Source organism: Ziziphus jujuba, chromosome 10 (genome assembly GCF_031755915.1).
Source record: "Ziziphus jujuba cultivar Dongzao chromosome 10, ASM3175591v1".
Lineage (NCBI taxonomy): Eukaryota > Viridiplantae > Streptophyta > Magnoliopsida > Rosales > Rhamnaceae > Ziziphus > Ziziphus jujuba.
In genome coordinates this window covers 23,838,661-23,854,951 of record NC_083388.1, presented here as the reverse complement: position 1 = coordinate 23,854,951, position 16,291 = coordinate 23,838,661, and the positions used below count along the sequence as shown (strand labels likewise).

Genomic DNA, 16,291 nt, shown 5'->3' with positions numbered 1-16,291 from the left:
TCACCTTTCTTTTTTTCTTTTTTTCGTTTCACATATGCCATAATGCCATATAAGATATTTTCTTCTTGCTTGCCTAATTTAATCTGTCCAAAAAAACCATCAGTATAGCAATTAAATTCATCAGTATGATTTTTATCTGTTTCTCAAGAGATTCTGTGTTAGTTATTTTGTAATTTACCTTTGTTAATTTGAATAGAATTGGTGTGCACTCAAAGTCTGTTACATTTTCAGTTCCAATATCTTTTAACAAATTGGGGGCTAAAAATTAAGCGCTCAGAAACTAACATCAGCAGCCACTTGTAGATAAAAAGCATCCAAAAATTAAGCAAGGTTCATTCAATGGACAAGTAAGGTTATAGTTTTGTAGCCACACTTAAACCAAGCTCAATCTAGTCGTGCTGACACAGAAAATTACATGGAGAAGTACAAGCAAATTGTTCCTAACAAGACATACCAAAAAAATTCCATGTCCAAATACTAATGATACAAAAATGTAAACATCACAAACAAAAATGCAAGATTAAAGAATTGTCTCTACCTTGACTAGAAAAGAAGATCGATGGATCACATACTCATTAATCTTTTATGAATCCTGCAACTGCCAGCATAGCAAGCTAGACCAACATAACTTTGAAGCAGAACAAACTAGGATGCATAAAAATAGCCTGTGTAACCATTAAAGGTGCTGGTTGGGCATATGACAGAGCATGGATAGCCATCTGAGCGCTCTTCTGTAGGCTGATATACTATGGTCAGGCTGTTTATAACAGGTAGATGTTAATTGCCGTTTGCATCTGCTATAAAATAAATGATATACAATTACCATGTCCTTTGTCTAATTTACTTATTCAAGGTTTCTTCACATTAATGCATTAAGGCATTGTGGACAGAAATCTCAAATGCATGTAATGGAATTTTACTGCAGTCAGCTATAAGTTCCCTATGATGGGAAGCACAGCAGCTTGATCACCAACCACTTCAGCAACTCTGTCATCTTGAAGAGCAAAAATTGGTAGGTAGATGTCAAAAAGAAGAAAGCAAGTAAAGGAGCTGTTTATCCATCCAACAGAAAGGTAGGATGAGCAAAAAAAAAAGTCAAAGCTAAGATTATGAAACGTACATATTGACATCTACTTTTTAATCATATACTCTGCCTGGGATTGAGGCAAATAACATTAGAAAGTATACTAAGGTTTTTTTCAATCAGCTACTCAAACTTTTGGTCACGAACGTAATCTTAATGCATAGAATTCATTTCACATTCCAAAAAGAGATTATGCAGAAATTAAAATTACTACTGTCATATTAAAAAAAAAAAGGAAAAAGAAAAAAAAAAAGGCCTGAAAGAACCACACGTATGTCGTACAGTTCATATCACCATGCAACAGAATGGTTTAGTATTCAAGAAAGAATTTCAGAGCTGTGCAATTAGATGCTTCTTTAACAGATTTAACACTTCGTCCCTGTTTTTTCCAATTATGCTATACCATAGAATGCAACTTTTAGATGTCTAGACCAGACTCATAATAATGTCTGTGGGCTTGGACATATAAGTTCTGTTCCTGCTCTTGGCAGATAATTGTTGTGCAACAAAGGTGCATCAGGGGTTATGACTGGGGAGATGAAATGATCAATATCACACACTCTGTCACACACAGAGAAGTACTATTCCAATCTCTCTAATTGACCTCTTACACTCACCCACACAGTCAAGCTCCATTTATTTATTACCGTATATTATTTGTTCAACTGACTAGAAACAATTCCACGAATTCTCAAGGGGGGCAGGGATTTCAACTCGTTTCCTCAATATGTCAGTTCATAATTTTAATACCCAATTAGACCAGTATGATGAATATTGTATCAGTTTTTAGGATATCATTCTTCACCACATGTACTGGTCCCAAAGCTACTAGCTTGACCAGTTCTTCTACAAATCGATGATTGATCCACTACATCAACCAACTCTAAATACTACTTGTGATACAAGTTCAACAGATCTAAAACTAACATATACTACTCATTCCTTGTTCAGATACCAAAACCTCAATTTCCTTATTTTTACCCATCTCTGATATGCTAAATTTTTCACTTCTTTCTGTGTCAAGCACAACTTCTAAACTTGAAATTGAACATTACATTTCTTAAGGCAAAGACAATGTATCAAGCGTAATCTAATAACTATCATCAATAAAGTAAACAAAACTGATATACTGTAAGTTTCCATTTATTTGTGCCTACTTCAATTAGCTAGGAGACGCTTAAAAGCTTGTCGATTGTTAAAATGTCCAGGGGCTCAGACAAATAAGTTCGTGTCCTGCCATTAAGAGCAGATAATTGTTGTGCCACAAAGTACATGGTAGGTCGTGACCGTGGAGAGGTTCGAGTGCAGGCTAAGGCTAATGTCACCACTAACACCACCGCCACTGCAACGTGACGTCTAGGAGGCTGAAGCCGGGGGTCTAAAACATCCTTCAATAGCAATGTTCTTGATGATGAAGATGATGATGATAAAGAAACAAGAAACTCCCCTGGATGTCTTCCCATCATCATTTCCAAAGCTACCACTCCAAAGCTATAAACATCACATTTCTCTGTCACGTGCATTGTAAGCCCAAGTTCTGCAACATTGTTCAAATATTAGACGTTCAAATATCAAAAAAAGAAAAAGAAAAAAAAAAAAAAACTCAAAATTAATAATGAGAGGATCTTTTGTCCTCTTTTTATTTTTATTTTTGTTTTTTTAAAATTTATTTTTTTTATTTTTTATTTTTTTGTTAAGCTATATATATAATTACCAGGTGCCATGTAGCCGCAGGAGCCAGCAAGAGTAGTCCAGTTGGAGGAATCGGGGCTCAACAATCTGGCAGTGCCAAAATCTGAAAGCCGGGGCTCAAAATCCAACTCCAGCAATATGTTGTTCAAAGTCACATCCCTGTGGATGATCGGAGGAGAGCAATCGTGATGCAAATAGGAAAGAGCATGAGCCACTCCTTTCAATATTCTCACCCTTCTATCCCACCCCAGATGCTCTTCTTCCATGTACAATGCATCTTTCAAGCTCCCTCTCTGAACGTACTCGTAAACCAAGTACATGCAACTCCTCCAGGAGCAGAATCCATACAGCTTTATGATATGCCGGTGCCGGATATTTGTCAGACTCCGTATCTCATTCTGAAAACTCACGGAGTTTATTGCCGGAATGCACTGGAATCGTCCATATTCAGCCGCTTAACCGCAACAACCAGACCCGATGGCAGAGCCGCTTGGTAAACTGTACCAAATCCTCCTTTTCCGATGCAATGTTTTTCATGGAAGTTCTCGATGGCCTTCACGATGTCCTCAAATGTGAAATTCGCTTCTGTTTGCCATATCAATATGGACTCTAACCTGTCGAATTCTTCAAAAGCTTTCGTTCTTTTATAATTCTGGAGGAGTCTGGGTTTTCGACCCATAAGAAGAATGATAACGATGACAGTACTGGTTATCACTACCTCGATACAGACGGGAACGAGGATGGCGATCAGAAGGCTAGTGGGTCGTTTTTTAGTGGGTCGGTTTTTGGTGGATTCTGTTTCTGTGTTAGAAAAGCTTTCAGTACTCAAATGGTTGTTAGAATAATCAGTAGATTGCAGACTAACCATTGTGGAAAATGACAGTGGGATGGTCCCCGTGAGATGGTTGTACGATAAATTGAGACTTTCCAGTTCAGAGAGATGAAACAAGCTTGAGGGGATTTTTCTAGACAGATTGTTGTGGCTTAGGTTCAAGCTTTTCAACGCTGTACAATTATCAAGCACGAATGGTATTGTCCCAGAAATATTATTTTTCGACAAATCAAGATATTCCATAGAAACCAGGCCACTGATACTACGAGGGATTTCTCCTGACAAATGGTTGTTACTCAGATCGAGGATGTTGAGCATGCTTAGATTTCCAAGCTCGGTTGGTATTTTCCCAGAGAAATTATTCGTCGATAAATCAAGTAATACCATTGCAACCAGACTACCAATACTATGAGGGATTTGCCCTGACAAACGGTTATTACTCAGATCGAGTATGTACAGCTGGCTCAGATTTCCCAGTTCAGATGGAATTTCCCCCGTCAAGTCATTGAACGCCAGCGACAGACGGTACAACAGAGGTAGCTTTCCAAGCTCAAGCGGGATCTGACCGGAAATTTTATTCCGATCCATCCTTATTCTTTCGAGGCTTTTATAGTCGCCCCATTCCGGTGAGATTTTTCCAACAAATTGGTTCTCACTAATAGCGATGTATTCAAGTTGCGGATGAACACCAAATGCGTTTGTAATGTTGCCGGTGAAGTGGTTCTTCTCAATATTTACCCCTCTTAATTCTGAACAGTTTCTCAAGCACTCGGGCAAAAACCCTGTAAAGCTGTTATTATCCACCTTGAGTTCTTGGAGAGCAAACCCGCTACATAACTCCGGAGGTAATTCTCCGGAAAAACTGTTTTCTGCAAAGTCAACGGTGGTCAACCTCGGACTGTTCTTCCCGAAATCTCTCGGAATGCTTCCGGAGAAGTTATTTCCGGACACGGAGAATCCATCTAACTTACTGAGTCTAGAAATTGTATCTGGTAACTCACCGGACAGCTGGTTGTCGTCCACGTTGAAGCTAACAAGTGAAGTCATATTTCCAATCTCCGGTGGGATTGCCCCAGTCAGGCTGTTCCCGAGGAGTTGCAAGTAGGCAAGATTTGTAAGATTCCAGAGAGTAAGAGGTATTGGACCAGAAAGCAGGTTACCGGAAAGGTCTAGTTCTGTTAAAGCGTTCAATTTTCCTATTTCTGTGGGAATGGAGTAATTGAAGGAATTTAGGTACAGAATAAGGATTTTGAGCTTTTTCAACCGGCCAATTTCCCGTGGAATTTTCCCACAGAAACTATTGTACTGAAGTTGTAACTTCCTCAGTTCAGTCCAATTTGAGATCAGAACAGGGGAGACACGACCAGAAAAATAATTGCCAGATAAATCCAAAGAAAAGATATTTGTTAGATTGGACAGCGATGAAGGTAGCTCCCCACTAAGTTGATTCCAACCCAAGGCCAAGTAGGTGAGATTAGTACAAGAACCAAGCTCATGAGGGATCGTAGAGTTCAATAAATTCATTCCTAGTTCGAGATAGGAGAGCTCTTTGAGTTGGCCTATGGAGGAAGGAATTTGACCTTCAAAGGAATTGTTAAACAAATCAATTTGTTGAAGATGAGTTATATAACCAATGTCTTCAGGAATTGTACCATTGAACTGGTTGTTTCCTAGATTAAGGTGTATGATATTGGAAAGCAGCTTGGAAATGTTTAATGGCAACACATCCATTAATTGGCAATTTGTGAGATTAAGATATTCAAGCTTGCCCAAGTTGCTAAATAACGATTTTGGTAGCTGGCCAGCCAAATTATTCCCAGACAAGTCAAGGAAGGTCAAGTTCCTTGAATCAGATATGAAATCAGGAAATTCTGAATTAAGGTTATTGAGACTAAGGTCAAGGTAGGTCAACAATGGCATGGCTGAAAATTTGGACCAGGCGGGGGCTTCTAAAGAGTTTGATCCAAGGTGCAAGTACCATACCTTTTGGAGATTGCTGAGTTGATAAGGGATGGTACCATTGAGACTGTTGTTGTGAAGACTAAGATATTGAAGCTTTGTTAACCGGCTTATCTCCACAGGTATTTCCCCTTCCAAAAAGTTGTCGCTCAAGTCCAACAAAGTGAGCCTGGAGAGGCTTCCAATGGCTGAGGGTATTGGCCCTTTGAGACTGTTGTTGTTAAGGTTGAACACTGTCAGATTAAGAAATGTAGTGAAGTTGAATTGGTTCAGCGTTCCGGTTATGTTCAAATTGGAGAGGTCTAATTGAAAGACTGTCCCGGTGGTGTTGTCACAGCCAATGGCAGACCAGTTGCAGAGGTTGTTTATGTTGGTGAGGGACCATGAACTTAGAGAAGGTGGAGAATAAGACAAGCTGTTCTTCCATTTGATGAGAGCTTCAGCTTGAGTTCTTGGTGACGATGTTGTTTTCGATGGAAGCAAGGAAAGCAAGAGACCATAAAGGCTGAAGAGGAGGAGAAAGGAAGGCTTTTGATTGGTTTTCATGGCTTTGGATGTCTATCTCTAGAAAACTGTAAAAATCTGCCTCTTGTTGCATGCCTATAGAAGTACGCATAGCTTTATTTGATTGGACGTGGCTTTCACATGTTCCAAATAATGTTGAAAAGATCTTCGATGAAATGGAACTGGTACGACTTTAAATAATTTAATATTATCTGTTAAAATATATTATAGTAGGTTGTCATGCATTAAAATTTGCCATATCATTTTAAAATAGCCAGCGCACCCATTCAAATTGATTTTTTTTTATTATTATTATTAATAGTTTCTAAAATATATAGTCGATATGTTTTTATTTTTAAATTTAATTTTTTAACAATTTCTCGAACATTCATTTTGGTTTCTAAATTATATAACTATTTTTATCTTATTTTTTAAATTTATTTTTTTAATAATTTTATTGTCAAATTTATTTTAACTATTTATCTTATTTTTTAGATCATTTTTCATCCATTTTTTATCAATTTGGAACCATAAAACTCACATGTTTTTTTACGTGATTCAATTATAAAAGACATTTAAAACTTTTTATATTATTCCTTTTCCTTTTGTTCTCTAAAAATTTAAAAATAATTCTAATATTATTGAAATTTAAAATTTGTATTTCTTTGAAAAGCAATGATCTGTCTTTATTATTCAAACTTTCAATTTAATAGTTATAAATAAGGTTTAAAATGAAAAAGAAAAAAATTTATTCGAACAAAAACGACAACCACAATAATATATCAAAATCAACCAATCAGATTATAATTAAATTATCATTTAAATAGTTTTTGCATTCTTTAAATGATATTATTGAATTAGTGATTTTTTATTAATGATAGTTGATTTGGTAAATTGAATCATCTCTTTGATATGCATTCAGAAACAAAATTTTTTATTTCACATTTAAGGTTTTTTTTTCGTTATCTATTTTCTTCTTTTTTTAAAACATGTAAATTTTACTGTTCCAAATAGATAGAAAAAGAGATGAAAAAAATTTAGAAACTAAAATGAATTGTTAAAATTAATTTGAAAATGAAATTATCAAAAAAGATAAAATTAAAGATTGAAATGATATTAATTATATAATTTAGAAACTAAAATAAATTGTTAGAATTAATTTGCAAATAAAATTATCAAAAAATTAAATTTAAAAATTAAATATAGTTTATAGTATCCCGTATGTTTGTTTATAATGTAAGCATTTGTAAAAATAAATAAATAAATATAAAAGTGTAAATTAATATCTTTGCCTTTTTTTGGTCGCCGTTTCATATTTTCCATGGCAGCCACAGTCTGTGGGAGAAAACCAGAGGCTGTTCTTAGGTCGGCGGAAGACCTTCGGGGACAGCAGTACTTTTGCATGCCTGTGGTGCGTATACTTTTTTTTTTTTTAAAGATCAAACCCAGTAAGAAAGCCACTTTCCTATCAACACCCTTAACCGTCCCTCTTCTTCGCCATCACCTCTTCACCTTCTATAACTTCTCTCTCAATTATCACCATTCCAATTCAGCTCCTAATCATATTATTCTCTACAACTCACAATACCCAGAAAAAAATGAAAAAAGAAAAATTCCCTTAATAATATCAAACAGTTTCCCATCAAACACAATAGGAAAAAGCAAATGAAGTGAGGAATGAGAAAACTTTTTTCTCCTCCTTCTTACCATCCTTCTTTTATCCCCCATTTCTTTCTCATATCACGGCCATCAAAAGTCTTTTTGTCTTAGGTGGATGTTGCTATAAGTGGAAGAGATTTGAAATCTAAAAAAATAAATAAATAAATAAAACAAATTTTCGAAAATAAAAGGATTGAAAAAAGCCCAGCATAGTGAAGTAAATCTCTGAAATCCAACTGTTTGATAATGTTTACTTTTATGTTTCTTTTTTTTTTTATCAAACATATACCAATTAAATTAAATTAAAAAAGAATCCTAACTCATAAGCCACTAATTTTTTCAATTCATATATTATTCCAAGAATCAATTTTTTCATATTTAATTTTCTAAAAATTAATTTTTTCTGAAATTTTTTTATAATGTTTGATTAATTATAGAAAAAAATAGAACTTACAAATAATTAAAAAATTTATAAATAAAAAAATAAATTTTTCAAAAATTTTAAAATGATATCTTAATTTATTTTTTATTTCAATTTCTCACATTATAAAATTTATTTTCTGTTGGAATGTATAATTTTATTTTTTCAAATTATTTAAATAAAAAAAATATTTTATTAAAAATTTTATAAAAAATTTTAAATTATCACTAATTTTACTATTAACCAAATAAAATTTTTTTGCAACAATATCCACTAACATTTCACTGAAAAAATGTTCCTGATCTTTATTTTTGGCATTATAAGACCTTTATAAACAGTTTTGCAACAGTCCAAAATTTAACGCCGTGTTAAAAAGCACGTGTAGTGTACACCTGTACCTTTCTACTTCATATTCCAAAGGAAAATTGGGAACGTAACTTAGCAAATCCACCCATTGGCCATTAGTGCCTAAAACAACTTGCAATTCCAAAAGGGGAAAAGTTTAGGAGAAATTCACTTGTTCAAGCCTCTTGATTTTCCAATCGTAAGTTTATGTGATTGATTTTCTTGAGTAATTAATTGCATATGGTACAGTTTACAGAGAGAGGACTTTGTCAACTCTATGTGAAAGGGGAAATTTTTGTTTAATAAAGACCAATATGGGGAAGAATCTCGCCAAAGGTTCAATTTTTGATTCCTTTCTCATGGTTAATTGAAAGGATTCTATTCTCTTTTACGGCAGGTGAGATCGATAACTAAGGCCGAAGCTTTAAAACCTATTTGGTTCTGTTTTTTATTTTCTGTTTTTAAAATATTATTTTTAAAATAAAAAATAAAAAATTGTTTTTTACTTGTTAATGAAAACAATAAATGTTTGACCATTAATATTTGAAAATTATTTTTAAAATTAAAAAATAGAAAACATATTTGCCTAAACAATTTTTAAATTTTTTTTTTTTAAGTTTTCATTTTTTTCTATTTTTTCTTAACATAAAATCAACCTTTTTTTTTTTTTTTTACATACAAGGAACCTTATATATAATATATATAGCTATAATATTTATATATATATATATATATATTAATACATTCACATATTAATGAATTATATATATAAAATATATATCAAAATATAATATAATATTTATTTTCTGTTGAATTTTTTTAATTATTATTAATTGATTAACATTATATATATTATTTATAGCTATATATATATATATATATATATTTTTGGGAATATTTCATCTAAACTCACAGGTTTGAATTAATTTCAATTTAGTCTCTTAAATTTTGAAAATTACAACTAGGACTAGTATAGGGGATGTAGATGAAATTATTTTGAAGGGTGTAAATGAAATAATAGGAAATAAAAATTATGACTATTTGAAACTTGAGAGGAGGTAATGAAATTTTTAAAACCTTAGAGATTAAATTAAAATTAATGCAAATCTAAATACGTTTATATTTTTCCTTATTTTTTTGTTGATTGTATGTATTTCATCAATATTTTTGTTAATGAGCCAGAATTGCTAAATAATGCAGTGCATTTCTTCAAATGACTTGTTGATTTTTCAAGGATATAAAAATAATCATTATGATTAGCGTTAACATGTGCACTTTTAGCCTCCAATTCCATCTCATCATTTGTATTAGATGGGTCATTAATAGATGCATGACAAAACATCTAGTGGTAGTCAACTTGTTAAATATAATTTCTAATAGTTTGTAATGCTCACATCTTTTTTTTCAAAATGAAGTTGCTTTAGGGTGTGCTTAAATGAATAAATAATATATTCATCAACAATAATAATAAAAGTAATAATAGTATATTGTATATCCTCAAATGTTAGTACATATACCCATATATAGTTTTGCCACATTTCTTTTGCAGCACTCATCATATTAGTTTGGTTCATTATTATTAATTCATTCACATTATAATATATATTTAGATCTTCTTGACATTGTTGTAGAGAAAAGGTAAAAAGAAGAAAAAATAAAAAAAAATAAATACAATAGGAGATAAGGGGGGGAAAAGAACAACTTACAGAAAAATAGAAAAACAATGAAAAAAAAAGTAAAAATTTAAAAATTAAAAAAAAAAAACTGATAGAAATGGAAAATAAGAAAAAAAATAATGGAATAAAAGAAAAATAGAAAATTAGGATAAAGAACAAAATAGAAAAGAGAGAGAGAGAGAGAGAGAGAGAGAGAGAGAGAATATTTGATAAAGAAAAAATGAAAAATAAGAAAAAAGAACAAAATAGCAAAATAAACATCTCATCGTTTGTATTAGATGGGTCATTAATAGATGCATGACAAAACATCTAGTGGTAGTCAACTTATTAAATATAATTTCTAATAGCTTGTAATGCTCACATCTTACTTTAGGGTGTGCTTAAATGAATAAATAATATATTCATCAACAATAATAATAAAAATAATAATAGTATATTGTATATCCTCAAATGATAGTACATATACCCATATATAATTTTGCCACATTTCTTTTGCAGCACTCATCATATTAGTTTGGTTCATTATTATTAATTCATTCACATTATAATATATGTTTAGATCTTCTTGACATTGTTGTAGAAAAAAGGTAAAAAAAAAAAATAAATAAATAAATACAATAGGAGATAAGGGGGGAAAAAGAACAACTTATAGAAAAATAGAAAAATAATGAAAAAGAAAAAGTAAAAATTAAAAAATTTAAAAAAAATCTGATAGAAATGAAAAATAAGAAAAAAAATAATGGAATAAAGAAAAAATAGAAAATAGAAAATTAGGATAAAGAACAAAATAGAAAAGAGAGAGAGAGAGAATATTTGATAAGAAAAAAATGAAAAATAAGGAAAAAGAACAAAATAGCAAAATAAATAATTGATATAAGAAATATTTGCTCCAAAAAAACTGATAAAAGAAGTAAGATAAAAAAAAATAAAAAATAAAAAAATATAAAACTAGTAGGTATATAACGAAGGAAAGGAAAATAAAAAATAATAATAAAAAATAACTGATGTAACTTATAAAGAATTAAAAAAAAAAAAAGAGGAATAACTATTTTTTTTTAAGTTGCTCTATTAAAAAAAAATTAAAAAGAGAAGATAAAATAAGAGAATAAGAAAATTTTATTGGATATATTTTTCAAGGCATAATATTCTATCTTTCTCTCTCTACAATTTTCTCTCTCTAAGATATTCCAAAGAATTGAAGTAATGTTTAATTTTATTGGATACATTTATCAAGGCATAATATTCTATCTTTCTCTCTCTACAACTTTCTCTCTTTAAGATATTCCAAAAAATTGAAATAATATTTTCTCTTTACAACTTTCTCTCTATAAGATAGAGAAACGCAGACAAATGAAGAAAACAAATTAAAATACTATGTATTTTATTATTTTCAAAACAGGTGAAAACATCACTTTATTATTTATCAAATTTTAATTTTTTTTTTCCATTTGTTTTCTAGAACTGTTTTTGAAAACTCATGGCCAAACAGGCATTTTTTGTTTTGAAAACAGTTTTTTATTTTACAGAACAGAAAACTGTTTTAAAAACAGATGATCAAACAGACCTTTAGTTGTCGCTGGTAGATACAAGGAAGAAAATAGCTGCAAATGTTTTGGTAATGTTTCTTGGGCACTTTGAATTAACTCGCAATAGCTTCTTATTATATTTATTTAAGTGAACGTAGCAGCCATGATGATATGCATGCTAGATTCCGGAGTTTACTTAGCCTGCTTGTTCAGAATATCTAGCTCCCATTTGGTCCTTCCAATTTTATTGCATCTAGTCTAGCACTAGTTTGGTCCTTCCAATTTTATTGCATCTGTATTTTCGAATTTTCTATATGATACAATGATTACTTAAATTAGTCTTAAAGCTTTTAAATAAATATTCGACTCTATGTTAATTAGGTTTATTGAGTCAGCCTTAATCATATCATCTAGATTTATTATTCCGGGAGTTTTTAAAAGTATCTTCAATGATTCTGTCCATTAAAACTTATACAGGAAGAGATTTGGAAGGTGTTAGAAGCTTGGATAATATAATATGTCTATCAATAGACAATATCTATTTAAATTTTTTTTTCCAATAAATCATATTTAAAATTTTAAATGAGATGAGTTGTTATGCTGAAAAAGTAGATGAGAGGAGATAGAAAAAAAAAAGAGGAAAAAAAAAAAAGAAAATGATGAATTTATGATTTATGCTATCTAGCATAGTATAGGATCTGCTAGAAAACATTTTTTTTTGTTTTTGTTTTTTTTTTTTTTGTCTCCTCACATTAAAGATCACCTGAATAACACCAAATGAAATGTTTTTTTTTTTGAAAAGTAATCTATTCATTTAATATGGCAAAAAAAAAAATTTAATGTATAAAATCAATGGATATATCTATTAGAAATGCTCTAAATATTAGGATGATTAAAATTGAAGAATTTAAAATTAAAAGGAAGGCTATGTAATGTTGTCAATTTACCCTTGAAATCTAAAGAAGAAATGAATGGACATGCACACCACAATATAAATTGAGTTAGCATTTTAGAGAGTGTAGCAATACTGTTTATAGAGGTCAAGAAATTATGATGCTAAATATAAAAGTGAGGAGATAAAGTGGCTGGAACGATGCCGCCAAAAAAAAAAAGACAAAACCAAAAAAAAAATTTATAATTAACTCCGTACACTACATTTGTCTTTTTACCGGAAAAATAAAACAATAAACAATAAAATAATAAAATAAAATAAACTCTTTACTTGATACATGCGTCTAGTCAAAAAACATTAATAAAAAATTACCGTACACGTGTGGCATTCTTTACCCTGTTAATTACTATGGAGCTTCTATTGCACGTTTTTATGTCCTCATCCTCTCTCTCTCTCTCTCTCTCTATTTATTTACAGAAAAGGGTGATTTTATGCAAAAACACCATGGACGGTGGACCTATGACTCTTTAATGATCTTGACTTTTGAGATGAACGTTTACCAAAATATATATAGAAAGTAGACGTGAAAGGTGAGATTTAGCGAAAAAAAGATGTGAAAGGTAAGGAGCTGCAAAATTTGAATCTAGAGGGAAAGTTTTAACAATTTCTTATTAGAAAAATTGGATGTGTGTACATGAGGATGAAAACAAATTTCTGAACCTCAAATTATATAATTTTAGATAATGAATTATTATTATTATTATTATTATGATGTATAATAATTAAAATTCAGTTTAATATATTAAAAAAATATAATTATTTAAGAAATTGATTAAATATTTAAAATAATGATAATTTAATTTTATTAATTATATTAATTATTTATGCAAATTTATATGAATAATAATAATAATTAATTTTTTATTTTTTTTTAACAAAAATTTATAATATAATTTTAATACGATAAAAATTAATATAATACAAATTAATACAACCTTACATGCCAAAAAAAACCCTTAATAACCCTAAAATAAACAAGTCGTCCTGGTAGAACTGGTCTACTCTTCATGGAACAAACATGTTGGTCAACCAAGCTAATGACTTAGTACATATCACGTGCTAACTTAAGACATGGATGGGAGTCGCTTGGCGCATTGGCATTTCGGCTATGACCCATGAGGTGTTTTATAAGCTCATTGGTTCTTTTTATATTAGCTGTATCCGGTTGATGTGGACTGGAAAGGTTCTGCTTTGCCAATATTTTTTTATTTTCTATTTATTAAAAAAATACATTTTTCATTTGCTTTAATAAAATAAAAATAAAAATAAAAAAGTGAAAGGTCATCTTGAAAACTTTAAGCGCTGGCTTTTTTAAAAAAATTTCTTTTTATACTAATTTTTTTATTTAATTTTAAAACCATAATCTCCATAAATAAAAATTATGGTTTTCAAATTAAATAAAAAAAGTAGTGTTAACTTTTGAAAGTTAAATTTTTATTTTTATTTTTTTCTCATTTCGCATATCATTAAAAAAATAATAATAAAATAAATATATAAAAACCGATGACCTGCGCATTAACAGATTAGACGCAGCCCAATAGGACCATCATTCAACCAAATATTTTGACAATTACAATTTTTTTTTTTTAATTATTACTATTAATCTTATCCAAAACCCCACCAACTTACACCTTAACCTATATGGAGTGGACATTAATGTGAATGCCCCATAAGAGCTGCACCACTTCGTCATATTGACAATTGCAACTGAAAGCATGCTTTTCGCTTTGTTGCTTTCATATTATAGTTTCGAACAAAATATTCCCACTTTTTTTTTTTTTTTTTTTGCAATAAAAATATTCCCATTTGACTCTTACATTAATATGACTTGTATCAAAATAATAATAATATGACTTTTGATAACTGCCCAAGAATGCGCTTATACACAAGGCAGAAGAGATTCATGAGATGAGACAATTAGGGTTTCAATTGATGAATTAACCCAATGAAAGTAAATTTAACCCTGTGCCAAGCACTGTTTTTTGACAATAATCCTAAGTTCAAATTCTATAATCCTAAGTTTCTTAAGTTCAAATTCTTATATCTTCAATATCAAAAAATAAAAAAATAAAAAGATTGTATTACCCAAATTTTCGAATTAATTTGTTTTTATCTTATTATTTCTTTTTGGGATAATAACGAAAACTTAGATTATATATATTGCATAGTTACTAATAATTCCAACTATCTGTCCTCTTTTAATACATGATCGTGCCTATAAGATATGTTGGAATATTGTCTCATAATGTACAAATGTGCCACTTCAAATAATTTGAAGAAAATGAAATTGCATTGTGCCAAATAATTAGAGTAAACTACTCATGATTAGGAAATTGCAACCCAAAATCTCTTAAAAAGCATCCACCATATAATTTAAATGGATTATTCCATCCATTATCCATTGATTTTGAGTTAGAATCTCATTTTAGATTTGAACAATTAAACTTGAACAAATACTGTAACTTCTCATCTCCGATCAATATAGTACTCATGCCAATTAATTAATTTTATAAAAAATAATATTTCATTAATATATTAAATTTGGAAAATTCAATATATAGCCCAAACAGACATCAAGGTGATTCACCAACAACGTCAGCATGACCATTTCGAGCAACGTCATGCGGCATTGCATCGGACCTTTGCCATGTTTACCATTCCAGTTTCTAGACAGTCTATCAGTAGTTGGACGGACAACTTCTAGGCACCCTACCCTATTTGATTATTCAAGCCATATATATTTGACTATTACAATTATTTAAAGCATGTTTCCTTTTATTTATTGGCCTTATACTATAAGAAAACATTCCCTAAATTTGACTCTTGAATGACTTTGACTTTTGGGAGTTGCCCGGAAAAGAAGCTACAGCCGCAAATAATTGCGCCACTATATTGAATAGAGTGCGTGGAAACAAGACAGAATGCTGAAGCGAAAGCTTCCACCACTGCCAAAATGAGATAGACGGTGGAAACAGAAGCATATTGCAAGGTAGATTGCAGTTACGGGAGTATCTTACCATGAAGTGGATAAACATGGAATGGAAGCACATGAAAAACCAAAAGCCAACGAATCACAGCTTATGTCACTATGTCTTCCAACATATATAAATATAATAATACAACTAGAATAAGTTACACTAAGTGATAGACTCATAGAACTCAATACAAGGAAGAACTGCTTTTTCTTTTTTATTTTAACTTTCAAAATATAATTACTGTGAGTCACCATACAATATTTATTGTTGCTCATAAGCATTTCTCTCCATGTCTTTTAGTTTGTGGATACCTATATTAAGACACTTTTCCAAGATGGCCAAGAGAAAGCCAGCGAAGAAGCTAGCTCCACAAACATAAGCGGCAACTTTGAGTCCCTTAGAGTTGGTGGAAACAAGACATAAAGCTGAAATGAAAGCCCCCACCATTGCTAAAATGGAGTAATAAGTGGAAACAATGGCATATTGCAGAATGTGGGTTGCACCAGGAGTATCTTTCCCCATTGAAGCCATGAAGTGGATAAAATGGACGCATATGACAAACCAAAAGCCAAATCACAGGTTAGGAATGAATTGAAAAGCTTTTTGTTCCTGTAAACTGGCAAGCCTTTATAAGGATATCTTCTCTTCCATATCCACAAGGAACTT

At 30.8% G+C, this 16,291-nt stretch overlaps 1 protein-coding gene across 1 annotated transcript; it reads right to left on the bottom strand.

Annotated features, from left to right (window-relative positions):
• Positions 1-1,424: 1,424 nt before the first annotated feature.
• Positions 1,425-6,169, bottom strand: LOC107412116 (MDIS1-interacting receptor like kinase 2). Its single transcript, XM_016019830.4, is given in 3 exon segments — positions 1,425-2,621; positions 2,799-3,206; positions 3,209-6,169. Coding segments are annotated over 3 exon segments (3,684 nt in total). The 5' UTR covers positions 6,114-6,169; the 3' UTR covers positions 1,425-2,250.
• Positions 6,170-16,291: the final 10,122 nt, after the last annotated feature.